Source organism: Hordeum vulgare, unplaced genomic scaffold, assembly GCF_904849725.1.
Source record: "Hordeum vulgare subsp. vulgare unplaced genomic scaffold, MorexV3_pseudomolecules_assembly, whole genome shotgun sequence".
Lineage (NCBI taxonomy): Eukaryota > Viridiplantae > Streptophyta > Magnoliopsida > Poales > Poaceae > Hordeum > Hordeum vulgare.
Window position 1 is genome coordinate 30,829 of NW_025422607.1, and position 22,606 is coordinate 53,434.

Below are 22,606 nucleotides of genomic sequence, written 5' to 3' on the forward strand. Positions count from 1 at the left end.
GGGAGCAATTGCTTGCCCGACATTTGAGACTGTTTCAATCATGTATCTCTCACCGTCATCCAGCTTCTTGGTTGGGCCTCGTTTCGTCCGTACTGAAGATTTGCTCGATCCGGAGGGCTTGGGGAGCCGTCGCCAAATACGCTCGCCGGGGGGCGTCGCTGTAGAGTGCGGTCGCTCATCCCGACCGTTGGACGCCTGTGCTGCCAGGGTGCCGCATCGGAAGAGGCGGTGTCTCAGATGAAGGCCGCCGCGCCTGGGGAAGAAGCGACAGAGTCGAGGGCCATCGCGCGCTCCGTGATGGAAGCAGTCAGTTGGAGATGCCTCTGCGCCGAGGCCGAGGGCCATGGCTAAGCCGTGGGCGTTGTCTGGTTGGTGCGTCGGTGGGAGAGGTCGAGGCCGCGCCTTGATGCTCGTGGGCGGGATGGCCATGTTACGCACCGACCGGTGGCCGTCTCCGTCGAGGCAAGGGATGGCCTCCTTTCTTCTCGTTCCTGGTGCCTAATCGCTCTAGGTTAGGGCAAAGTGCTGACAACGTGTTAAAGTAAAACGAGATTGAATGAAAGTGAATGGACGATTAGTCGTGTTTCTATTGATTCTCAAGTATATATACATCTGAAAGAGGTGCGAAGAAGAGATATCTGTTCAGAGGCATCCCTCCAGAACAGGTGCGTGTTAGCAATAGAGAGAGAGAAGAGACACGCATGTTCAGGGTTGGACACATCCCTTTGCTAATAAACTAATCTACTAATTAGTTTCTAACAATTATGATTAATTTGCAGATTAATCAAAGGTTAGGAGTATCAGATATATTTCACATATTGTATGACATACCATATATTTAATGAAGATAGTTAGGTATTAAGACCAAGCAGGTTTATATTTCACATATTGTATGACATCCTTTAGAGTACTTTAGTTACAAGAATTTTTCAGATTTCAAGGCATCATTTTCATTTCGCACCCCCCTCAATTCCTAAAGACGGCCGTGGGTCAGGATGGACACGGTCCGAGCCGGTCCAGTCGCGGTCCGAGCTGACGTTTCGACTGGCCGCCGACGGTCCGGTCCGGACCGGACCGAGCAGCCCGGTGGTCCTGATTTCAGGGACCGGACCGGCAGATGTAAAGCTCGGTGCGGACCGCCGATCCTCACGGTCCAACGACGTCCGGTGACTGTCATGTGGACCCAGGGTGTCGGAGCGGTGGTCGGGACAACAACACGATGGCCGGAGACGGAGAAGACACACCTGAGAAGCGGCGGCGCGGTGGCCGGGGCGCGAGGGCACAAGGGAAAGGCACGGGAGAGAGAGGGAGATGCACGACCGCACGGATGAGAGGGCGAGCAGCCCGCGGAGGAGCGGCGACGCGAGGCAGTGGCGCCGGGGAAAGGAGGGGAGAGCAGGGAAGAGGAAGATGAAGTCACGCGGCGGCGTCCTGGGCATGGACGAGGGAGAGAGAGCAGCAGTTAGGTCACACAGCGCACGCACGCGTAGTCTTTATGGGTTGAATCTCTCTTCATTAGTTTTGTTGGGCTGGTCCTTCGGTCCTCCGGGCCGGAACGAGTTTGCACCGGACCGGACAGACCAAATTTTAGTCTTTTTTTCACGGACCGGACCGGCCATATTATTTCACGAGCCGGGCCCGTGCGATCCGGTCCATAACGGGCTACGAGCCGGGCCGAAAGCCCGCTCGTCACGTCCAGGCTGAGCCCTGGGTGTGGGAAAAGAAAACATAATGGATGTTCCAGAAAAGTGTTTTTGAAAGCACTTTAGAACATCATTTTTGTTTTTTCGCCCACAACTTCACAAATATCATTTCATCATGAAAAATTGCATGCATGTAGAAAAACATCAAAGTTTCCTGTAAAAAAAAATCAGATTTTTTAAAAACTTTTTTAGTATTTTTTCGGATTTTATTGTTCATCCGGGATCACTGAAGCTCGGGATCACATAAGTACTTTCGAATATAAGAGCATTTAGATCACTATTTTAATGATCTAAATGCTTACGGAGGGGGTAATAAAGAACCACAGTTCTCTTGAGAACGCATCTATTAAGATAATAAGATTAATACTAAATGTATAAGAAAAGTAAAAAAAGAACTTCTTAAACTCTCTAGAACCTCATGTCTGATGGTTTTACCTGATTGTTGGCTGCGTGTGTAAAGTTTTTGGGAATGGACTTGATTTCTAGAACCCTCTACGACTTACTGTAGAGCTATTATTGCATAATGCAATTGTTCAACATTTATTTGGTACAACTGTAAAGCAACGTAGCTCTGAGAGCCACTAGTAACTGAAGTGATACGTAAAACCTTTAGTACCATATATATCTAGTAATAGCTTGTCTATGCAACACTGTTCTGAATTTCTTCAGTTGAGGCTTCTGTTTCTGCTCCATGCTCCCCTATGAATTTGAGGTATGCATCTCGGATTGCATGCATCTCTGCCGCTGCATCTCCCGTAGTTGTTCGGTCTCGCGGGTGTTGCCTTGAGCAGGATATGCCAAGCCTGAAAACTGAAACCAATAACTCCATGATTCTAATACTTGTAGTGTTATCCCATTGTCCGCTGTGCAGCCACATTGTTGGGTCAGCTATCTCCAGGGTCCTATCTTGAAGTGCATCCTCAACAAACTTATGAAGATCCAATGAATCTCTAAACATGCCTTCTGTTGGGCTCCTTCCAGTAAACATCTCAAGCAGCAATATGCCAAGGCTATAAATATCACCAGCTGTAGAGACCGCAGATCCTTCTCCATACTCTGCAATTATGCAAAGTCTTGTGGTTAGCATGGAATACTTGAGTGAAAAGTAATAATAAAATTAGAAGTTTTAGTCACCTGGAGCAACATAGCCTATGGAACCTTTAATTCCAGTTGAGCCATATGAACTTTGCATCCCCTCACTTGTATTTTCTTGAAGAATTCTTGATATGCCAAAGTCTCCAACTCGGGCGCTCATGTCTTCAGCAAGAAGAATATTGCTTGGCTTAATATCACAATGGATCACCAATGGTTGGCAGTAGCGGTGCAGATATTCTACTGCATCCACAATATCGACAGCAATATCGAACCTCTGGGCAAGGCTGAGCGTGTTGTTTGCAGTGGGATCTTGAGATGGTTGATGAAGCCAGCTATCCAAGTTACCATTGGGCATGAATTCAAAAACCAATGCCTTGAACTCTTGACCTTGGTGGTTGATGCTCGAACAAGAAGTAATGATCTTTATGAGACAACGGTGTCTTATCCTTCTCATAGCCTCACATTCAGCCTCAAAACTCTTCGAATACCTAGATCGACCAAGGTTAAACACCTTGACAGCCAATTCTGTTTCTTCATTGTCCAAAACACACTTATAAACCGCACCATAACTTCCTTTCCCAAGCAAGTTGGCTTCTGAAAATTCGTTAGTTCCTTTCAGTAATGCAGGATAGGGGATTCTTCTGTAATGGCCATCAACAATTGAATCTTTTGCTACTGCGTTCTGGCTTGATTTGAGCTTCTTACAAAGTCTCCAAACAAGAACAATCACTGCAAGTAAGAACATGATTGCTCCAACTGCTGCTAGAGAAATTACCAGAGATTTTGGCATTTTTTTTCTCTTCTTGCTTAAGACCCCTGTGGGGCACGGAGCCAAATGAAGTTGAGGTGTACCACCACACAAATTGACATTCCCAACAACCGCTAAATGAGTGATGTTTCTGAAAACACCTACATTTGGCACCTCTCCTTGCAAATTATTGTAGGATATATCCAATTCAGACAATGACGACAATTTTTCTAGAACTAGTGGGATTGATCCTGACAAGTTGTTGTGTGCTACGTACAACTCTCGCAGGTTTCCAATATTGCCAATGGCATCCGGAATATTACCAGAGAACTTGTTCATGGTCAGGTTCAATATACTGAGCCCCCTTATATTTGTCAGTGACTGAGGTATGTTTCCCTCAAAGGAATTGTTGTCTAAGAATAGTTGTTCCAATACCATGCAATTCTGTATGCTGTCGGGTATCTTGCCAGACAGCTGGTTTCCTGATAGAACTAGTAGGTTAAGGTTTGCCAAGCTACCAACTTCATTGGGAAGGGGTCCGGAAAGGGAATTGTATGACAAGTCCAAATACCAAGAAAGGCTAGGTAACCTGAAAATTTCTTTGGGTATTGAACCGTTGAGATGGTAATTCATTTTTAAATCAAGTACAATGAGGTTTTTCAACTTCCCCAGGCTTGCCGGAATTGGTCCCTCCAAGTTGCTATTACGTGCATAAAGCTTATTCAATTGTGAAAGGTTTCCTAGCGATGGCGGTATGAGCCCAGACAAGCTATTGTTGTACAATGCTAAATCGATCAAGTTCTGTAGCTTACCGATGCTCTTTGGGATCATTCCGGACATGGAAGTATTTACTATCGCAAGTGTTTGTAGACCAATCAAATTGCCTATATCTGCAGGAATACTCCCAGAGATCCTATTGTCACCTAAGTGCAAGTACTGGAGAGTCGTTGACAGGTTCACAATTGAACCTGGTAGTTGTCCTTGAAAAGAATTGCTGCTGAGTACCAATAGCTGCAGTTGGCTGCAGTTTGCCAAAGACGTGATGAATTCCCAACCCTTGTTGTCATTCGCTTCAAGCTTATTGTTATTCAAGTTCAAATATTGAAGTGCTGCCAGCTTCCCAAACGCGGGAGAAAAGTACCCACTAAATCTGTTGCTATCAAAGCCAACTGATAAGAGGGAAGATATGTTGGATATTGATGATGGGATTGTTCCAGTGAAGTTATTACCAGACAGGCCAAGATATTTTAACTTGGGGAACTTGTTTCCGATACTATCCAAACTCCCGTACATCATATTTGTCCCTACATCAAATAGTTGTAGCGATGACCAATTGTAGAGAGAAGTCGGAATCATACCGTTGATGAGGTTTCTGGCGATGCTGAACTGTTGCATGCCCTGGATGCTTCCGAGCCGTGGTGGGATTGAGCCCACGAGCTGGTTGCGAGAGAGATCAAGGATTTCCAAATGGGACAGATTGGCCAGCGATGGAGGGATGAGCCCTGTGAAGCTGTTGTTACTCAGTGATATCCTTACCAGGGACGTGAGCTTCTCTCCGAGCTCAGCCGGGATGCGCCCGCCAAGCTTGTTGTTTAGCAGTCCCATTATGGCCATGCTGACACATGAGCTCAGGTTCACTGGTAACGTGCCTGAGAAGGAGTTGTCACCCAAGTCGAGCCTATGCAGGCGGCGGAGGCGGCCGAGGCTCGCTGGTATCTCCCCGTGCAACCAGTTGAAGCTCAGGTTAAGCGTCCGCAGGAACGTGAGGTTCCCGATGGCCGGTGAGAGTTCTCCGGCGAGCGCCTTGTTGTTCAATCTCAGCGCCACCACCCGCGCTGGCCTTCGGTGGCTGCATGTCACACCTTCCCAGCTGCAAAAGCTGGCGCTGCTATTCCAGGAGGCTAGCGAGCCGCCATCGCTGACCTGCGCTCTGAAAGCAAGCAACGCAGCCTCGTCGTGGTCGCTACCACTCACGGTCGCAGTAGTCAGGACGGCCAGGAATGAGCATAGCAAACTCATGATCCCCATTGCCATTGCTTGGTTTGGTTAGCAAGTACTGTAGTTGTAGTAGTAGCATCTGTGTGTGTGTATATATATTTATATATAACAGTATGTGTTGCGTGATTGCGTTGAGCATGTTGCTAATATTCCAAGGATGTACAAATAAACGCTCTTGTCAACGGTCGGAGCTGGACAAGTTTTTCATGTGTTCACATGACATGTTGTTCTCAAACTATTAGGCCTCGTTTGGTTAAGGGGGATTGGAGAGGATTTAAGAGGGAGGGAATTCAGGGGATTGGATGAATCCCTTTGTTTCACCCAATCCTCTCAAATCCCCGGGTTTTTGCTTCCACTAGTCCTCCGAGGAGGGTTTTGAAACACATGGATAGGAAGGGATTGAAGGGGAATGGAGGGGATTGGGCTAAGCAAACCCCTCCTACCAAATGGACGCGCGAGGATCTGTGGGGTTTCTGACCCCCCGGGGATTTTCCTCTCAAATCCTCTCCAATCCCGCTTAACCAAACGAGGCCTTAGTGGGCAGATAAGGCATCCACCTGCCTGCTTGCATTTTATTGTTCTAAAAATCTTCTTTCTTCGAAGCAAATTTAGAATGAAATAGATTGCAGGTATATTGCACATACTCCTACATAACTCCATCTTCACATTTCAGTTTCATGTTTATATGTTCACAGGAAATTCACAGTTTTGACATCTTTGGGTGAAAGATTAGCACAGCTCTGTGTTTCTCATCTGTTTACTGCAATTTGCTGAATGTTTCTAATGTACGTACATGCCATCTTAGATGCTGCGGGTTTTGATGCGATATTGGCCTGCTCATCTTACCAGCTGGTATACAATTAAGACCCATTGTAAGAGCATTGTGTGACTTGCGACGCCGAAAATAGTGATGTGTGTGAATGCGTGACTTGTCCAAGCATGGTTGTCACCGATAAGAGATGTGTGTGCACGCATGTCCAGCCAAGTAAACGAGCCACGGAATTCTCCACCGTCACCGTCATCGATCATTCACGTTCTCATACTAGTTTGAACTTCGTTCTCTGAAGCAACACATGTAATTAAGTCATATGCATATGCACAACTTGTCACGAGTGCCTTTCTTTCTATTGACTAGTTTTATAGCTGCCGTATTATCGATGCAAAATAGAGGCCATGATTGAGCAAGCATGTCCTTTCTAAAAAATTTAATTGTTTGCGATGCCTCGGCACATAATTGAGTAGATCATACCACCAAGTTGCAATTGGCCCTACGTACGTAATCCTGTAGATAGGTCCATGTGAACACGCACCTTGATCCCATCCACCTCTCTTCACCAGAAATACCCCGCTGCATAAATAATTTATAAAACAAAATATGGCGTTTTGATTTTGCATGTTCTCTCAAAACAGGCTTTCGTCCTGCTTTATAAATAAAGCAATACAATGAACAGTACACAACCAAACGATACAAGATGAAGAAAAGACTCTTTTACAAAGCCGAACACAAGATACAACAAGAAGCTTAGCGCTAGTCTAACAACTCGCCTATGACCAATATATGACACCAAAACTCCACGGCAACGCCCCCAAGAGGATGACGACACGATGTGTCGCCGCTGGGGAGTATGAAAACAGATAAGGTTTTTCATCCGGAGCCCTGATACAAGAACGAGACCCACGACTACGCCTTTCAAAAAGGGAACGACACCCATAGGTGCTGTCGGCGCCGACGCTAAGAGCTAAGAATCACCAAGAGGCGCCACTGCCACAACCGCACGAGAGTCAGGCCAGCACCGCCAAATCCGGGCACGAACAGAGCATGCCAGAGTCTTCCACCCTACACCCCTCGGCACACACGGTCGAGAGGCGTAGGCACCACCGTCACCACGGAGCTTACCGGAAAGCTCATTGTGGATCCTGCCATCCAGGACCGTTGTTCCGGCTTCCTCCGAGAACTCAACACCGATGTCAAAACACGCGGCCGCCTCACCAACCAAGCCATGAGCCTCCACCTCGACCGCTACAAAGAAGGACGATACATGCCCGCGATCGGGGACCAAGTCAAACCCTTGCACCGGCGGCCAGCCCACGCTATCGGCCAACTGCCAGCTAGCACTACCGGGAGGGAGGGGGTCGCCCCATCAGATTTGGCACCTCCAGATCCAAACATGGGGACCCCATAGCATCCGGCACCTCCGGCTACCTAGTGGTAGCCGATACCTTCGATCACCAATCTCCCAACTCCATTGGCTCCCCGCGACATGCTCCACCCCTCAACACCACTCCCACCTACAACACCCAGCCATCACGCGACCGCGGTCGAAGATCGTTAACACCCCCCCCCCCCGACGTCATCAGGGTAGCGCCACCACCACCACGCCACAGCCACCTCTGTCCAAGAGCAAGGAGTAGGCCGCCGCCCGCGACCCAAGACAAACCGCAGCCCGCGCCACCCGACAGTTGCCCCAGCTGTAACCAGTCGTCCAGGGCAGCCCCGGTCCACACCGCCGCCACCACCACCACGCCGCAGCTTCCTCCGTCTAGCGGCAAGGAGGGAACCACCAACCGTGGCCCAAGCCACCTGCAGGCTGCAGCCCGTGGCCACCGGGAGCCGTAGGCAGGGCCTCGTCGTACCTCCACCCCTTAGGCTGCACCACCACACCTCCCCACCCCAACCAACAGCAGGGCGGGGACGACCGTGTGCCTCGCTGCCCGTAGCCTTGGCCAGCTGATAGGACGCAGCCAACCCCGCGCACCACCTGGGGAGAGACCACCCGCAGCCGCCGCGCGTCGTCGGAGCCGCAGGGCGCCCTTACACCACTGTGAAGCAGAGGACCGGCCACCCTGCACGCCTGCCACCGCACTGCTGGGCCCCGCGACAGCATGACACCCCAGCGCGCCGCGCAGACCCGCGCCTAGCATTGCACGCGCTGAGGGGGAGAGGCGCCCCCGCCGCCAATCACGCCGGCCGAGCTTTGCCCGACGGCACCTCTAGGCGGCGGTGGGGGAGGAGGACTGGGAGGGCGGAACGAGGGGCGGCGGCGCTAGGGTTCCCCCGGTCACCCGCAGGAGAGACGCGGGGGATGCAGGGGTGTTGGTCCGACCCAATAGGCATGTACAGTCCCCACTGAGACTTTTTGGCCATCAAATTTATATGGCTAACTAACCATTAACTTTATAGCATGAATCCATTCTAATGGTAAAAATCCAATAGTGTTATATTAGCTAGTATTTCGTACGATTTTGAGTGTTTTACTATTAGTTATTGGCCAAAGATGATTTTTTTTAATGATTATACGCGATCTAGGCTGAATGCAGCTATGCAGCCTAGGAATACAGCGTCCTGGAAGATGCTATCAGTGAAGACACATATATAATCTTGGTTTTTTTTTGTGTTTAACAAGTACTTCTTTCGTCTTAAAATTCTTGTCTTAACTTTGTCTATAAATGGATGTATCAAAATAATAGATGTTACTAGATATATTCATCTCTAGACAAATTTTTTGATACGAAGGGAGTAGTAGCGTGCATAGAACTATCTGAAGGTGCAACTGAGAGTGACATTGTCAAACGAACAAACCGGTAGTGTATATCCAGTTCCTGTTGACGTTGTGGAGGTATTGACGTGCAAGCAATGATAGTAGCCGCCTCCCCGATATCACAAATCACAATTTGGCTGGCTGCTCAATTCCAAATCATCGCAGTGGTAAGCTGGTAAGTGTATTCAGCGCAAGTGGTGCCAAGACCGACGATCAAAGTCTTGCCTTTTCGCACCAACTTTTTCTTGTTAGTATAGGGCCCTCTTTCCAATTTCAAAAGTGATGCATGCATGCACATTCATATAATCTCCATTATATGACCTAACTGTCTACGTTTGTGTGATGTGTCCGCATATGAAGAGTACTAGTCGTCAAGTCCTGCATTCGCACAGGTTTGAATTTTACCTAATAATCATTTTAACTTTGTTATGTGATCAAAGTTATGCACTGATATATTTAATTTCATTTTGCAACCTCTACTGGGATTGCTGGATTATTGTACTCACCAACATCGTCATGCAATATCTTATGTGGTAGTAAGAAGATGTTGTACTCCCCGTAAAAAAAATGCATTACATAATTATCATCTTTTCTTTAAAAAATAATACACCAAATTAATCTGATGCTAATATTTATGCACAGATATAAACTGATGGTAACATTAAATTCTTGCGAAATTTAGCACTAAAAAAATGCAAGATAGCATGCTTGTGTACAATAATGTTTTACAAATTTGCAATCTTCTGATTAAATTATACTGTAACCAAAGTAATCTTTGATGATGATAGTAGCCCCCCGCGTGCGTCGTTTTCTCTGACTATATGCACGATTAAAATCTGTCCAGGATTGTCTGTCTCCGTGGTCCGTGCCCACGCATGACTGCATCGATCTACTACTACCTTACTGCTCCACAGCCATGTCTGCGGGACAAGCCATGCTGCTGGCTATGCGTCCAGCCCGACGCTACCCGTCAGTTGCTGCATGCTCTAGTCGGCGATATGCAAAGGAAGCGCGCGCGTGGGGACGTAGGTGCCCGAACTGGAGAGCAAATTAATATACTCCCTTTTTTTCAATTTATACGGCTCAAATCTGAAATCTCATCAATCAAGATGAATTGTGAGTGGATGACACTAGTTTTAACTAGCCAATGAAACATTTCTCACATATTCAATTTTTAAGGCAATAAATGCAGCATCCTCCTTTTTATTGGACTTGCATGATGGATGTAAAAAACAATGCAAGCATAGCCACTCATCTCTTTTTTCTAAACTTTATGAATTAAATATGGCGTGAGACTCAAAGCACTTTAATTTAATTAGACTAAAAATGAGCCTAATGGAAATCTAAAATTTTTAAGATGAGTTCTATAAACCAGAAAGAAGGGAGTAGGTAGGAAGGAAAGAAGATGCGGGATGGGGTCAAGAAGCTGCAAAGATGGAGGAGGCCAATGCAAGAAGAAGATGAGCGCCATGGGAGGCCTGCCATGTGGCATGCGGCTGACCGCACGGTCGAGCAGAGCTCAAGCTCCCTTGGTCGATGGACAAGTTTGATCCGTCGCGATAAATAAAGTCAGGACATATCCCCGCGTGCGTGCCAAGACGAATTTCTCCCTAGTCGTCTGCTCACTTCTTGACCAGACAACTTCAGCACAAGCGCAACTCGTCCTCCTCCAAGGTCTGACGGCGATGGGAGATAAACTAGAGGATTGGATGGAGGACCAAAACACCTAGCATGCAAAAATACCAAGCAAGACCGAGACAGCATTCACGTATGGCTCCTCAGGCCGCCCGATGGCAGTCGTATTCCTCTGTGCACTCCAAACCAAAGCAACAATTAATACAGCCCAAAAACTAGCGACCGACACCACCCTGCTACCCGAGAAGATTAGAAAAGAGGGAAATAACATCGCGCTGAGTCATACAACTTTTATCTAACGTCCAGTTTAACGATGCACAAACTTGTAAAATACATGTTTTTTCTCATCAAACTTGCACGGGCGTGCAAATACAATCATATTCTACCATATCCACCATACCAAATGCACGTGTGGCTTGCCGACGTGGCGGGCACCCACTACACTAGTAAAAAAAGGCTTTTAGCCCGGTCCGGTTGAGCCATTAGTCCCGGTTCTCGAACCGGGACTAATGCTAGCCCTGGTTCGGCCCTGAACCGGGGCTAATGGCCTTTCACGTGGCGGGGCTGGGAGCGAGGGGGGAGGGGTATTAGTCCCGATTCGTATTACGAACCGAGGCTATTTCTTTGTTGTTTTTTCTGAGCAATTTTTGGATTTAAGGTTTTGCACTAAATTGGATGGGCTATTTTGCTGCCCTCTATTTTTCCATTTATTTGTTTTAGGCATTTTTTAATTCTTGTTTTGCACTAAATTGGATGGTACATACACAACAATAAAGGAACAACTATATTGCACATCGACACAAATATATTACACCATCTCATCCGTCGTGCTTTGTCGAACATATTTATAAAATGTAGACACAAGTTACATGCACATGTATGCATCTTTTTTACACTATATCATTTCATATCATTTCCGTCGAATGACAATACTATTCTCCCTTAACATCTAGGACCTCTGCATCTAAGAATCCGGCAATTTCCTCTTGAATTGCTCATACACGTTTCTGTGGTAGAAGACCGTCCCGCAACTGTTCGATCTAATTTAAAGAAGGGGTCAATATATATATCAATGAAAACAAACACAATTCACGGTAATAAAATAAAGTTGTGAGTATTGTTTATCGTACTTCGGTTTTTTTATGTCTCGGGTTTTGCCCTTCTGATGGGTTGTCTGTCGAATGAACTCGCAAACATAGATCCACATAAATTGTTCCCGTGTTCCTGCCTCAAGCACTTTACGAGAACAGAGTTCAATCAAAAACATAATCAAGAATTATAATGGTATTGAAACTAGAATAAAGAGATGTGCGGATCTAGCTAGTAGTTACTTACATCTATTTGTTTAAATGTAAGCTCTGACTTCCAATCACCTCGAGCCTTGGCGGTGAACCGTTTCCAAGCCCTGCCAAGAAAAGGAAATGAATAAAGGAGTTCTATATTAATTCCTTGCTATCAGAAAATGAACGAGAAGTTGCCGATATAGTGTCATAATTATTAAAATTACCTCTGGAGACATTCCTACATGTTCGCCCATTCAATGAGGGGTGTGGGTTTCGGGTCCATGACTATTACTTGTCCCTCGTCAGGTACAATGATTAATAAAATAAAGTGGAATCTGCGCACGCATAACGAGTCAATTATATGTACACTTATAATAACATCGAGTAAACGAAAATAGAATGTGTGTATAGTAACACTCACTTGAAGTTGTAAGGAAATAATATTTCCCTTTTGGTACTGCAAAACCTTAACCCTTGTACCAAGTTATTCTCTGTCTTGCGGGGATTCGTTGCGAGACTTTGATGATGATTGTAATATGGGTTAATGAACCCAATGTCATACATTTGTCCTCTTTTGCATTCGAGAATCTTCATTCTGCAAAATTAATATAGTGATGAGTAAGATTATACATGCAAGAACGAGCTGAGTAAAACTTAATGATATAAATTAATAATACTTACAAAAAAAAGACACTGATGATAGATTTGTCGAGGGCGCCTTGTTTGTATAACTGAAATAATTCGTCGAATTCAATCATTAGCACGTCTCGTCCACTCCAGAAATGCTCGTCTTCATATGCAACGTAGATCCAGTGTTGATGTTTAGTACATGCTTGCATGTACTAGGCATGCAATCTTCGCATTTTGGTTGGTAGCTTGTTGACTAACTCAGATTTGACGAAAGGAGACTCGTACCGGTACACGTATGTTACGTCAGCGAATTCCTGCAGATGGTCTAAGTACTCTGAAATAGACATGCCTTGAGCCTTGGCCACTTCTACGTATATTGCAACAAACTCCGGATCGATAGCAGCTGTTTCATCATTCCTCTGTTTGACCGCAGCTCCACTCGAGCACACCTTTGTATCGGAATACACTTTGAGCGGGGGCGCGATTGTTTTTTCTGTTGTCCGAGCTGGGCAACTGATTTCCCGCTGGACGTACTATTGTTCAACCGCTCTTTTTTGCCTGAGTCGACTTGGGAATAGAGCGTTCATAGTCTGCTGGCAACGATGGCGGGGGATCTGCAAGGTTTTTCAGCATTTTCACGCACGCGCCGTGATCTTCTGGGGTGTTCGGGTACTATGGTTCTTCCGGCTTCTTCTTGTTAGCCACTTCAGCCTTCCACTGTTGATGCTGGGCGTCTGCCCTCTTAATATTGTCCTCTCCAGTATAGTCTCAAGGTCTCTTCTCCATATCCATATGAGGTACTTTTGGGAGGGGTGACAACTTACGTTTCGGTGATCGGAACTTTCTGCCGCCACTATTAGTGGTGGTACGTTTCCGCTTTTTTGCTCTGATCCTCAGTGGACGGAGACGGCTGACGGGGCGGTGGAGACGGTTGCGCTGGAGACTGGTGAGGCGGCGAAGACGACGGTTACGGTGGAGACTGGTGAGGTGGAGGCGAAGAAGGATTGCTGCTATGAGGAGTCGGTGGCCTTGGCGTCCAATTTGGAAGCAAGATGTCCTCCTTTGGCCATACAACGGTTTGTTTCTTGACTTCTCCAAGTTGAGTCAAATCCCTATCTTCACCTGTAGGGTGGTCGAGCTTCAGCTCCTCATAATCTTTCATCACTTCATCCACCGCGACGACAGCGTAATCTTCTGGAACTGGAGAGCAATGCCAAGTTGGATTATGTCCAATTGGTATGGCCATGCCGACCGCCACCGTCAACCTTAAGTTAGCAAGTTTCACCTTTAGCTCACAAGGTGTGCTCTCTGTGATATCATCCACTGGGTAGCGACGAGGAGGATCCGTCGTTAGTGCATCATCACCATCATCTTGGAGCTGCATGGAAGCGACACTGCTTTTCCGATTCGATGCAGCTTCTATCATGAGCCGCTGAGATTGGCCGCTACCTTGTTCTCTGTCGATTTGATCCTGCTGCAGCCGCTTTACTGCTTCTTCTAGATTATGCAGCCGGTGTGCCTCAGCCGCTTTAATTATCACGTGTCTCCTTTTCCTTTCTCCTGTGATGGCTTCTATCGATAAATCTCTTCCTTTCCTCGGAGAACGCAAGAATCCACGGCGGGGAGCCTGGTAAGCCTCGTGCTCACCCTTTGTGTTCCTTATTCCCAAGGGCGCGTGTGAGCTCGTCGTTCTCTCTATCGGGTAAGAACTGTCCCTCTTCAACATCCTGTACTGCATGTCTAATCTCCTCGATGGATAGGGGATTATATTTGTGTCTTTGGTTATATATTGTCTTCCCTTCTGCGTCCAACAAGCCCCCCTGCCCGTAAAACCAGTTTCTTACCCGTTCGAGCCATCTTAAGGGCTGTGGAGTGATATTATTGTCCAGAAATGATGCCTCAAGTTCTTCCCACTTAGCCATCTTACCGCCGTAGCCACCAGGCCCCATAATATGGTGGTACTTCTTCTTACCTGCATTCATCCTATTTGTTGCAGACTTTTTCAAGGCGTCCTTCAATTTCTTGTACGCCACAAATTCGGCCAGTAGTCTTTAATCTTCTCATAGCCGTGATCGAAATCTGGAGTCTTATCTTTCAAGATAAAATCCTGGTGCAATCTTTTTTTTCAGCCCCTGAATAGATCGGCCATCTTCTTAAGAGCCCACTCCTTGACTTTTTTCTCTAGGGCCTCTTTTCACCTCTTCATTTCCTCCTCATTTGGCTCCTCCTCATCTGGATCCACCTCTGGCGCCGACAGGGTGAAATGAAGCATGAGCTTTCTCCAAAGGTTTTCTTTGGCTGCTGTGCCGACATATGAGACTCCTTCCTCCCTTGGCTTAATCCATTCTCGAGTGGTGATAGGGATGTGGTCCCTTACAACAACTCTGCATGCCTTCACAAACTTCTGCTTTACATCTGTGGGAGCAATTGCTTGCCCGACATTTGAGACTGTTTCAATCATGTATCTCTCACCGTCATCCAGCTTCTTGGTTGGGCCTCGTTTCGTCCGTACTGAAGATTTGCTCGATCCGGAGGGCTTGGGGAGCCGTCGCCAAATACGCTCGCCGGGGGGCGTCGCTGTAGAGTGCGGTCGCTCATCCCGACCGTTGGACGCCTGTGCTGCCAGGGTGCCGCATCGGAAGAGGCGGTGTCTCAGATGAAGGCCGCCGCGCCTGGGGAAGAAGCGACAGAGTCGAGGGCCATCGCGCGCTCCGTGATGGAAGCAGTCAGTTGGAGATGCCTCTGCGCCGAGGCCGAGGGCCATGGCTAAGCCGTGGGCGTTGTCTGGTTGGTGCGTCGGTGGGAGAGGTCGAGGCCGCGCCTTGATGCTCGTGGGCGGGATGGCCATGTTACGCACCGACCGGTGGCCGTCTCCGTCGAGGCAAGGGATGGCCTCCTTTCTTCTCGTTCCTGGTGCCTAATCGCTCTAGGTTAGGGCAAAGTGCTGACAACGTGTTAAAGTAAAACGAGATTGAATGAAAGTGAATGGACGATTAGTCGTGTTTCTATTGATTCTCAAGTATATATACATCTGAAAGAGGTGCGAAGAAGAGATATCTGTTCAGAGGCATCCCTCCAGAACAGGTGCGTGTTAGCAATAGAGAGAGAGAAGAGACACGCATGTTCAGGGTTGGACACATCCCTTTGCTAATAAACTAATCTACTAATTAGTTTCTAACAATTATGATTAATTTGCAGATTAATCAAAGGTTAGGAGTATCAGATATATTTCACATATTGTATGACATACCATATATTTAATGAAGATAGTTAGGTATTAAGACCAAGCAGGTTTATATTTCACATATTGTATGACATCCTTTAGAGTACTTTAGTTACAAGAATTTTTCAGATTTCAAGGCATCATTTTCATTTCGCACCCCCCTCAATTCCTAAAGACGGCCGTGGGTCAGGATGGACACGGTCCGAGCCGGTCCAGTCGCGGTCCGAGCTGACGTTTCGACTGGCCGCCGACGGTCCGGTCCGGACCGGACCGAGCAGCCCGGTGGTCCTGATTTCAGGGACCGGACCGGCAGATGTAAAGCTCGGTGCGGACCGCCGATCCTCACGGTCCAACGACGTCCGGTGACTGTCATGTGGACCCAGGGTGTCGGAGCGGTGGTCGGGACAACAACACGATGGCCGGAGACGGAGAAGACACACCTGAGAAGCGGCGGCGCGGTGGCCGGGGCGCGAGGGCACAAGGGAAAGGCACGGGAGAGAGAGGGAGATGCACGACCGCACGGATGAGAGGGCGAGCAGCCCGCGGAGGAGCGGCGACGCGAGGCAGTGGCGCCGGGGAAAGGAGGGGAGAGCAGGGAAGAGGAAGATGAAGTCACGCGGCGGCGTCCTGGGCATGGACGAGGGAGAGAGAGCAGCAGTTAGGTCACACAGCGCACGCACGCGTAGTCTTTATGGGTTGAATCTCTCTTCATTAGTTTTGTTGGGCTGGTCCTTCGGTCCTCCGGGCCGGAACGAGTTTGCACCGGACCGGACAGACCAAATTTTAGTCTTTTTTTCACGGACCGGACCGGCCATATTATTTCACGAGCCGGGCCCGTGCGATCCGGTCCATAACGGGCTACGAGCCGGGCCGAAAGCCCGCTCGTCACGTCCAGGCTGAGCCCTGGGTGTGGGAAAAGAAAACATAATGGATGTTCCAGAAAAGTGTTTTTGAAAGCACTTTAGAACATCATTTTTGTTTTTTCGCCCACAACTTCACAAATATCATTTCATCATGAAAAATTGCATGCATGTAGAAAAACATCAAAGTTTCCTGTAAAAAAAAATCAGATTTTTTAAAAACTTTTTTAGTATTTTTTCGGATTTTATTGTTCATCCGGGATCACTGAAGCTCGGGATCACATAAGTACTTTCGAATATAAGAGCATTTAGATCACTATTTTAATGATCTAAATGCTTACGGAGGGGGTAATAAAGAACCACAGTTCTCTTGAGAACGCATCTATTAAGATAATAAGATTAATACTAAATGTATAAGAAAAGTAAAAAAAGAACTTCTTAAACTCTCTAGAACCTCATGTCTGATGGTTTTACCTGATTGTTGGCTGCGTGTGTAAAGTTTTTGGGAATGGACTTGATTTCTAGAACCCTCTACGACTTACTGTAGAGCTATTATTGCATAATGCAATTGTTCAACATTTATTTGGTACAACTGTAAAGCAACGTAGCTCTGAGAGCCACTAGTAACTGAAGTGATACGTAAAACCTTTAGTACCATATATATCTAGTAATAGCTTGTCTATGCAACACTGTTCTGAATTTCTTCAGTTGAGGCTTCTGTTTCTGCTCCATGCTCCCCTATGAATTTGAGGTATGCATCTCGGATTGCATGCATCTCTGCCGCTGCATCTCCCGTAGTTGTTCGGTCTCGCGGGTGTTGCCTTGAGCAGGATATGCCAAGCCTGAAAACTGAAACCAATAACTCCATGATTCTAATACTTGTAGTGTTATCCCATTGTCCGCTGTGCAGCCACATTGTTGGGTCAGCTATCTCCAGGGTCCTATCTTGAAGTGCATCCTCAACAAACTTATGAAGATCCAATGAATCTCTAAACATGCCTTCTGTTGGGCTCCTTCCAGTAAACATCTCAAGCAGCAATATGCCAAGGCTATAAATATCACCAGCTGTAGAGACCGCAGATCCTTCTCCATACTCTGCAATTATGCAAAGTCTTGTGGTTAGCATGGAATACTTGAGTGAAAAGTAATAATAAAATTAGAAGTTTTAGTCACCTGGAGCAACATAGCCTATGGAACCTTTAATTCCAGTTGAGCCATATGAACTTTGCATCCCCTCACTTGTATTTTCTTGAAGAATTCTTGATATGCCAAAGTCTCCAACTCGGGCGCTCATGTCTTCAGCAAGAAGAATATTGCTTGGCTTAATATCACAATGGATCACCAATGGTTGGCAGTAGCGGTGCAGATATTCTACTGCATCCACAATATCGACAGCAATATCGAACCTCTGGGCAAGGCTGAGCGTGTTGTTTGCAGTGGGATCTTGAGATGGTTGATGAAGCCAGCTATCCAAGTTACCATTGGGCATGAATTCAAAAACCAATGCCTTGAACTCTTGACCTTGGTGGTTGATGCTCGAACAAGAAGTAATGATCTTTATGAGACAACGGTGTCTTATCCTTCTCATAGCCTCACATTCAGCCTCAAAACTCTTCGAATACCTAGATCGACCAAGGTTAAACACCTTGACAGCCAATTCTGTTTCTTCATTGTCCAAAACACACTTATAAACCGCACCATAACTTCCTTTCCCAAGCAAGTTGGCTTCTGAAAATTCGTTAGTTCCTTTCAGTAATGCAGGATAGGGGATTCTTCTGTAATGGCCATCAACAATTGAATCTTTTGCTACTGCGTTCTGGCTTGATTTGAGCTTCTTACAAAGTCTCCAAACAAGAACAATCACTGCAAGTAAGAACATGATTGCTCCAACTGCTGCTAGAGAAATTACCAGAGATTTTGGCATTTTTTTTCTCTTCTTGCTTAAGACCCCTGTGGGGCACGGAGCCAAATGAAGTTGAGGTGTACCACCACACAAATTGACATTCCCAACAACCGCTAAATGAGTGATGTTTCTGAAAACACCTACATTTGGCACCTCTCCTTGCAAATTATTGTAGGATATATCCAATTCAGACAATGACGACAATTTTTCTAGAACTAGTGGGATTGATCCTGACAAGTTGTTGTGTGCTACGTACAACTCTCGCAGGTTTCCAATATTGCCAATGGCATCCGGAATATTACCAGAGAACTTGTTCATGGTCAGGTTCAATATACTGAGCCCCCTTATATTTGTCAGTGACTGAGGTATGTTTCCCTCAAAGGAATTGTTGTCTAAGAATAGTTGTTCCAATACCATGCAATTCTGTATGCTGTCGGGTATCTTGCCAGACAGCTGGTTTCCTGATAGAACTAGTAGGTTAAGGTTTGCCAAGCTACCAACTTCATTGGGAAGGGGTCCGGAAAGGGAATTGTATGACAAGTCCAAATACCAAGAAAGGCTAGGTAACCTGAAAATTTCTTTGGGTATTGAACCGTTGAGATGGTAATTCATTTTTAAATCAAGTACAATGAGGTTTTTCAACTTCCCCAGGCTTGCCGGAATTGGTCCCTCCAAGTTGCTATTACGTGCATAAAGCTTATTCAATTGTGAAAGGTTTCCTAGCGATGGCGGTATGAGCCCAGACAAGCTATTGTTGTACAATGCTAAATCGATCAAGTTCTGTAGCTTACCGATGCTCTTTGGGATCATTCCGGACATGGAAGTATTTACTATCGCAAGTGTTTGTAGACCAATCAAATTGCCTATATCTGCAGGAATACTCCCAGAGATCCTATTGTCACCTAAGTGCAAGTACTGGAGAGTCGTTGACAGGTTCACAATTGAACCTGGTAGTTGTCCTTGAAAAGAATTGCTGCTGAGTACCAATAGCTGCAGTTGGCTGCAGTTTGCCAAAGACGTGATGAATTCCCAACCCTTGTTGTCATTCGCTTCAAGCTTATTGTTATTCAAGTTCAAATATTGAAGTGCTGCCAGCTTCCCAAACGCGGGAGAAAAGTACCCACTAAATCTGTTGCTATCAAAGCCAACTGATAAGAGGGAAGATATGTTGGATATTGATGATGGGATTGTTCCAGTGAAGTTATTACCAGACAGGCCAAGATATTTTAACTTGGGGAACTTGTTTCCGATACTATCCAAACTCCCGTACATCATATTTGTCCCTACATCAAATAGTTGTAGCGATGACCAATTGTAGAGAGAAGTCGGAATCATACCGTTGATGAGGTTTCTGGCGATGCTGAACTGTTGCATGCCCTGGATGCTTCCGAGCCGTGGTGGGATTGAGCCCACGAGCTGGTTGCGAGAGAGATCAAGGATTTCCAAATGGGACAGATTGGCCAGCGATGGAGGGATGAGCCCTGTGAAGCTGTTGTTACTCAGTGATATCCTTACCAGGGACGTGAGCTTCTCTCCGAGCTCAGCCGGGATGCGCCCGCCAAGCTTGTTGTTTAGCAGTCCCATTATGGCCATGCTGACACATGAGCTCAGGTTCACTGGTAACGTGCCTGAGAAGGAGTTGTCACCCAAGTCGAGCCTATGCAGGCGGCGGAGGCGGCCGAGGCTCGCTGGTATCTCCCCGTGCAACCAGTTGAAGCTCAGGTTAAGCGTCCGCAGGAACGTGAGGTTCCCGATGGCCGGTGAGAGTTCTCCGGCGAGCGCCTTGTTGTTCAATCTCAGCGCCACCACCCGCGCTGGCCTTCGGTGGCTGCATGTCACACCTTCCCAGCTGCAAAAGCTGGCGCTGCTATTCCAGGAGGCTAGCGAGCCGCCATCGCTGACCTGCGCTCTGAAAGCAAGCAACGCAGCCTCGTCGTGGTCGCTACCACTCACGGTCGCAGTAGTCAGGACGGCCAGGAATGAGCATAGCAAACTCATGATCCCCATTGCCATTGCTTGGTTTGGTTAGCAAGTACTGTAGTTGTAGTAGTAGCATCTGTGTGTGTGTATATATATTTATATATAACAGTATGTGTTGCGTGATTGCGTTGAGCATGTTGCTAATATTCCAAGGATGTACAAATAAACGCTCTTGTCAACGGTCGGAGCTGGACAAGTTTTTCATGTGTTCACATGACATGTTGTTCTCAAACTATTAGGCCTCGTTTGGTTAAGGGGGATTGGAGAGGATTTAAGAGGGAGGGAATTCAGGGGATTGGATGAATCCCTTTGTTTCACCCAATCCTCTCAAATCCCCGGGTTTTTGCTTCCACTAGTCCTCCGAGGAGGGTTTTGAAACACATGGATAGGAAGGGATTGAAGGGGAATGGAGGGGATTGGGCTAAGCAAACCCCTCCTACCAAATGGACGCGCGAGGATCTGTGGGGTTTCTGACCCCCCGGGGATTTTCCTCTCAAATCCTCTCCAATCCCGCTTAACCAAACGAGGCCTTAGTGGGCAGATAAGGCATCCACCTGCCTGCTTGCATTTTATTGTTCTAAAAATCTTCTTTCTTCGAAGCAAATTTAGAATGAAATAGATTGCAGGTATATTGCACATACTCCTACATAACTCCATCTTCACATTTCAGTTTCATGTTTATATGTTCACAGGAAATTCACAGTTTTGACATCTTTGGGTGAAAGATTAGCACAGCTCTGTGTTTCTCATCTGTTTACTGCAATTTGCTGAATGTTTCTAATGTACGTACATGCCATCTTAGATGCTGCGGGTTTTGATGCGATATTGGCCTGCTCATCTTACCAGCTGGTATACAATTAAGACCCATTGTAAGAGCATTGTGTGACTTGCGACGCCGAAAATAGTGATGTGTGTGAATGCGTGACTTGTCCAAGCATGGTTGTCACCGATAAGAGATGTGTGTGCACGCATGTCCAGCCAAGTAAACGAGCCACGGAATTCTCCACCGTCACCGTCATCGATCATTCACGTTCTCATACTAGTTTGAACTTCGTTCTCTGAAGCAACACATGTAATTAAGTCATATGCATATGCACAACTTGTCACGAGTGCCTTTCTTTCTATTGACTAGTTTTATAGCTGCCGTATTATCGATGCAAAATAGAGGCCATGATTGAGCAAGCATGTCCTTTCTAAAAAATTTAATTGTTTGCGATGCCTCGGCACATAATTGAGTAGATCATACCACCAAGTTGCAATTGGCCCTACGTACGTAATCCTGTAGATAGGTCCATGTGAACACGCACCTTGATCCCATCCACCTCTCTTCACCAGAAATACCCCGCTGCATAAATAATTTATAAAACAAAATATGGCGTTTTGATTTTGCATGTTCTCTCAAAACAGGCTTTCGTCCTGCTTTATAAATAAAGCAATACAATGAACAGTACACAACCAAACGATACAAGATGAAGAAAAGACTCTTTTACAAAGCCGAACACAAGATACAACAAGAAGCTTAGCGCTAGTCTAACAACTCGCCTATGACCAATATATGACACCAAAACTCCACGGCAACGCCCCCAAGAGGATGACGACACGATGTGTCGCCGCTGGGGAGTATGAAAACAGATAAGGTTTTTCATCCGGAGCCCTGATACAAGAACGAGACCCACGACTACGCCTTTCAAAAAGGGAACGACACCCATAGGTGCTGTCGGCGCCGACGCTAAGAGCTAAGAATCACCAAGAGGCGCCACTGCCACAACCGCACGAGAGTCAGGCCAGCACCGCCAAATCCGGGCACGAACAGAGCATGCCAGAGTCTTCCACCCTACACCCCTCGGCACACACGGTCGAGAGGCGTAGGCACCACCGTCACCACGGAGCTTACCGGAAAGCTCATTGTGGATCCTGCCATCCAGGACCGTTGTTCCGGCTTCCTCCGAGAACTCAACACCGATGTCAAAACACGCGGCCGCCTCACCAACCAAGCCATGAGCCTCCAC

The 22,606-nt window shown here is 46.8% G+C and overlaps 2 protein-coding genes and 1 long non-coding RNA gene across 3 annotated transcripts; all 3 read right to left on the reverse strand.

Annotated features, from left to right (window-relative positions):
- Nucleotides 1-2,034: 2,034 nt before the first annotated feature.
- On the reverse strand, nucleotides 2,035-5,726 carry LOC123421174 (putative receptor-like protein kinase At3g47110). Its single transcript, XM_045107499.1, has 2 exons — nucleotides 2,838-5,726; nucleotides 2,035-2,759 (listed from the first exon to the last, which is right to left on the reverse strand). The coding sequence occupies exons 1-2, from the start codon at nucleotides 5,578-5,580 to the stop codon at nucleotides 2,344-2,346; spliced, it is 3,159 nt and encodes a 1,052-aa protein (XP_044963434.1). The 5' UTR covers nucleotides 5,581-5,726; the 3' UTR covers nucleotides 2,035-2,343.
- A 5,800-nt stretch (nucleotides 5,727-11,526) lies between these two features.
- On the reverse strand, nucleotides 11,527-11,947 carry LOC123421171. The gene is made up of 2 exons (XR_006619527.1): nucleotides 11,849-11,947; nucleotides 11,527-11,758 (listed from the first exon to the last, which is right to left on the reverse strand). It is a non-coding gene; the product is annotated as an uncharacterized LOC123421171 (long non-coding RNA).
- A 5,137-nt stretch (nucleotides 11,948-17,084) lies between these two features.
- Nucleotides 17,085-20,776, reverse strand: LOC123421173 (putative receptor-like protein kinase At3g47110). The gene is made up of 2 exons (XM_045107498.1): nucleotides 17,888-20,776; nucleotides 17,085-17,809 (listed from the first exon to the last, which is right to left on the reverse strand). The coding sequence occupies exons 1-2, from the start codon at nucleotides 20,628-20,630 to the stop codon at nucleotides 17,394-17,396; spliced, it is 3,159 nt and encodes a 1,052-aa protein (XP_044963433.1). The 5' UTR covers nucleotides 20,631-20,776; the 3' UTR covers nucleotides 17,085-17,393.
- Nucleotides 20,777-22,606: the final 1,830 nt, after the last annotated feature.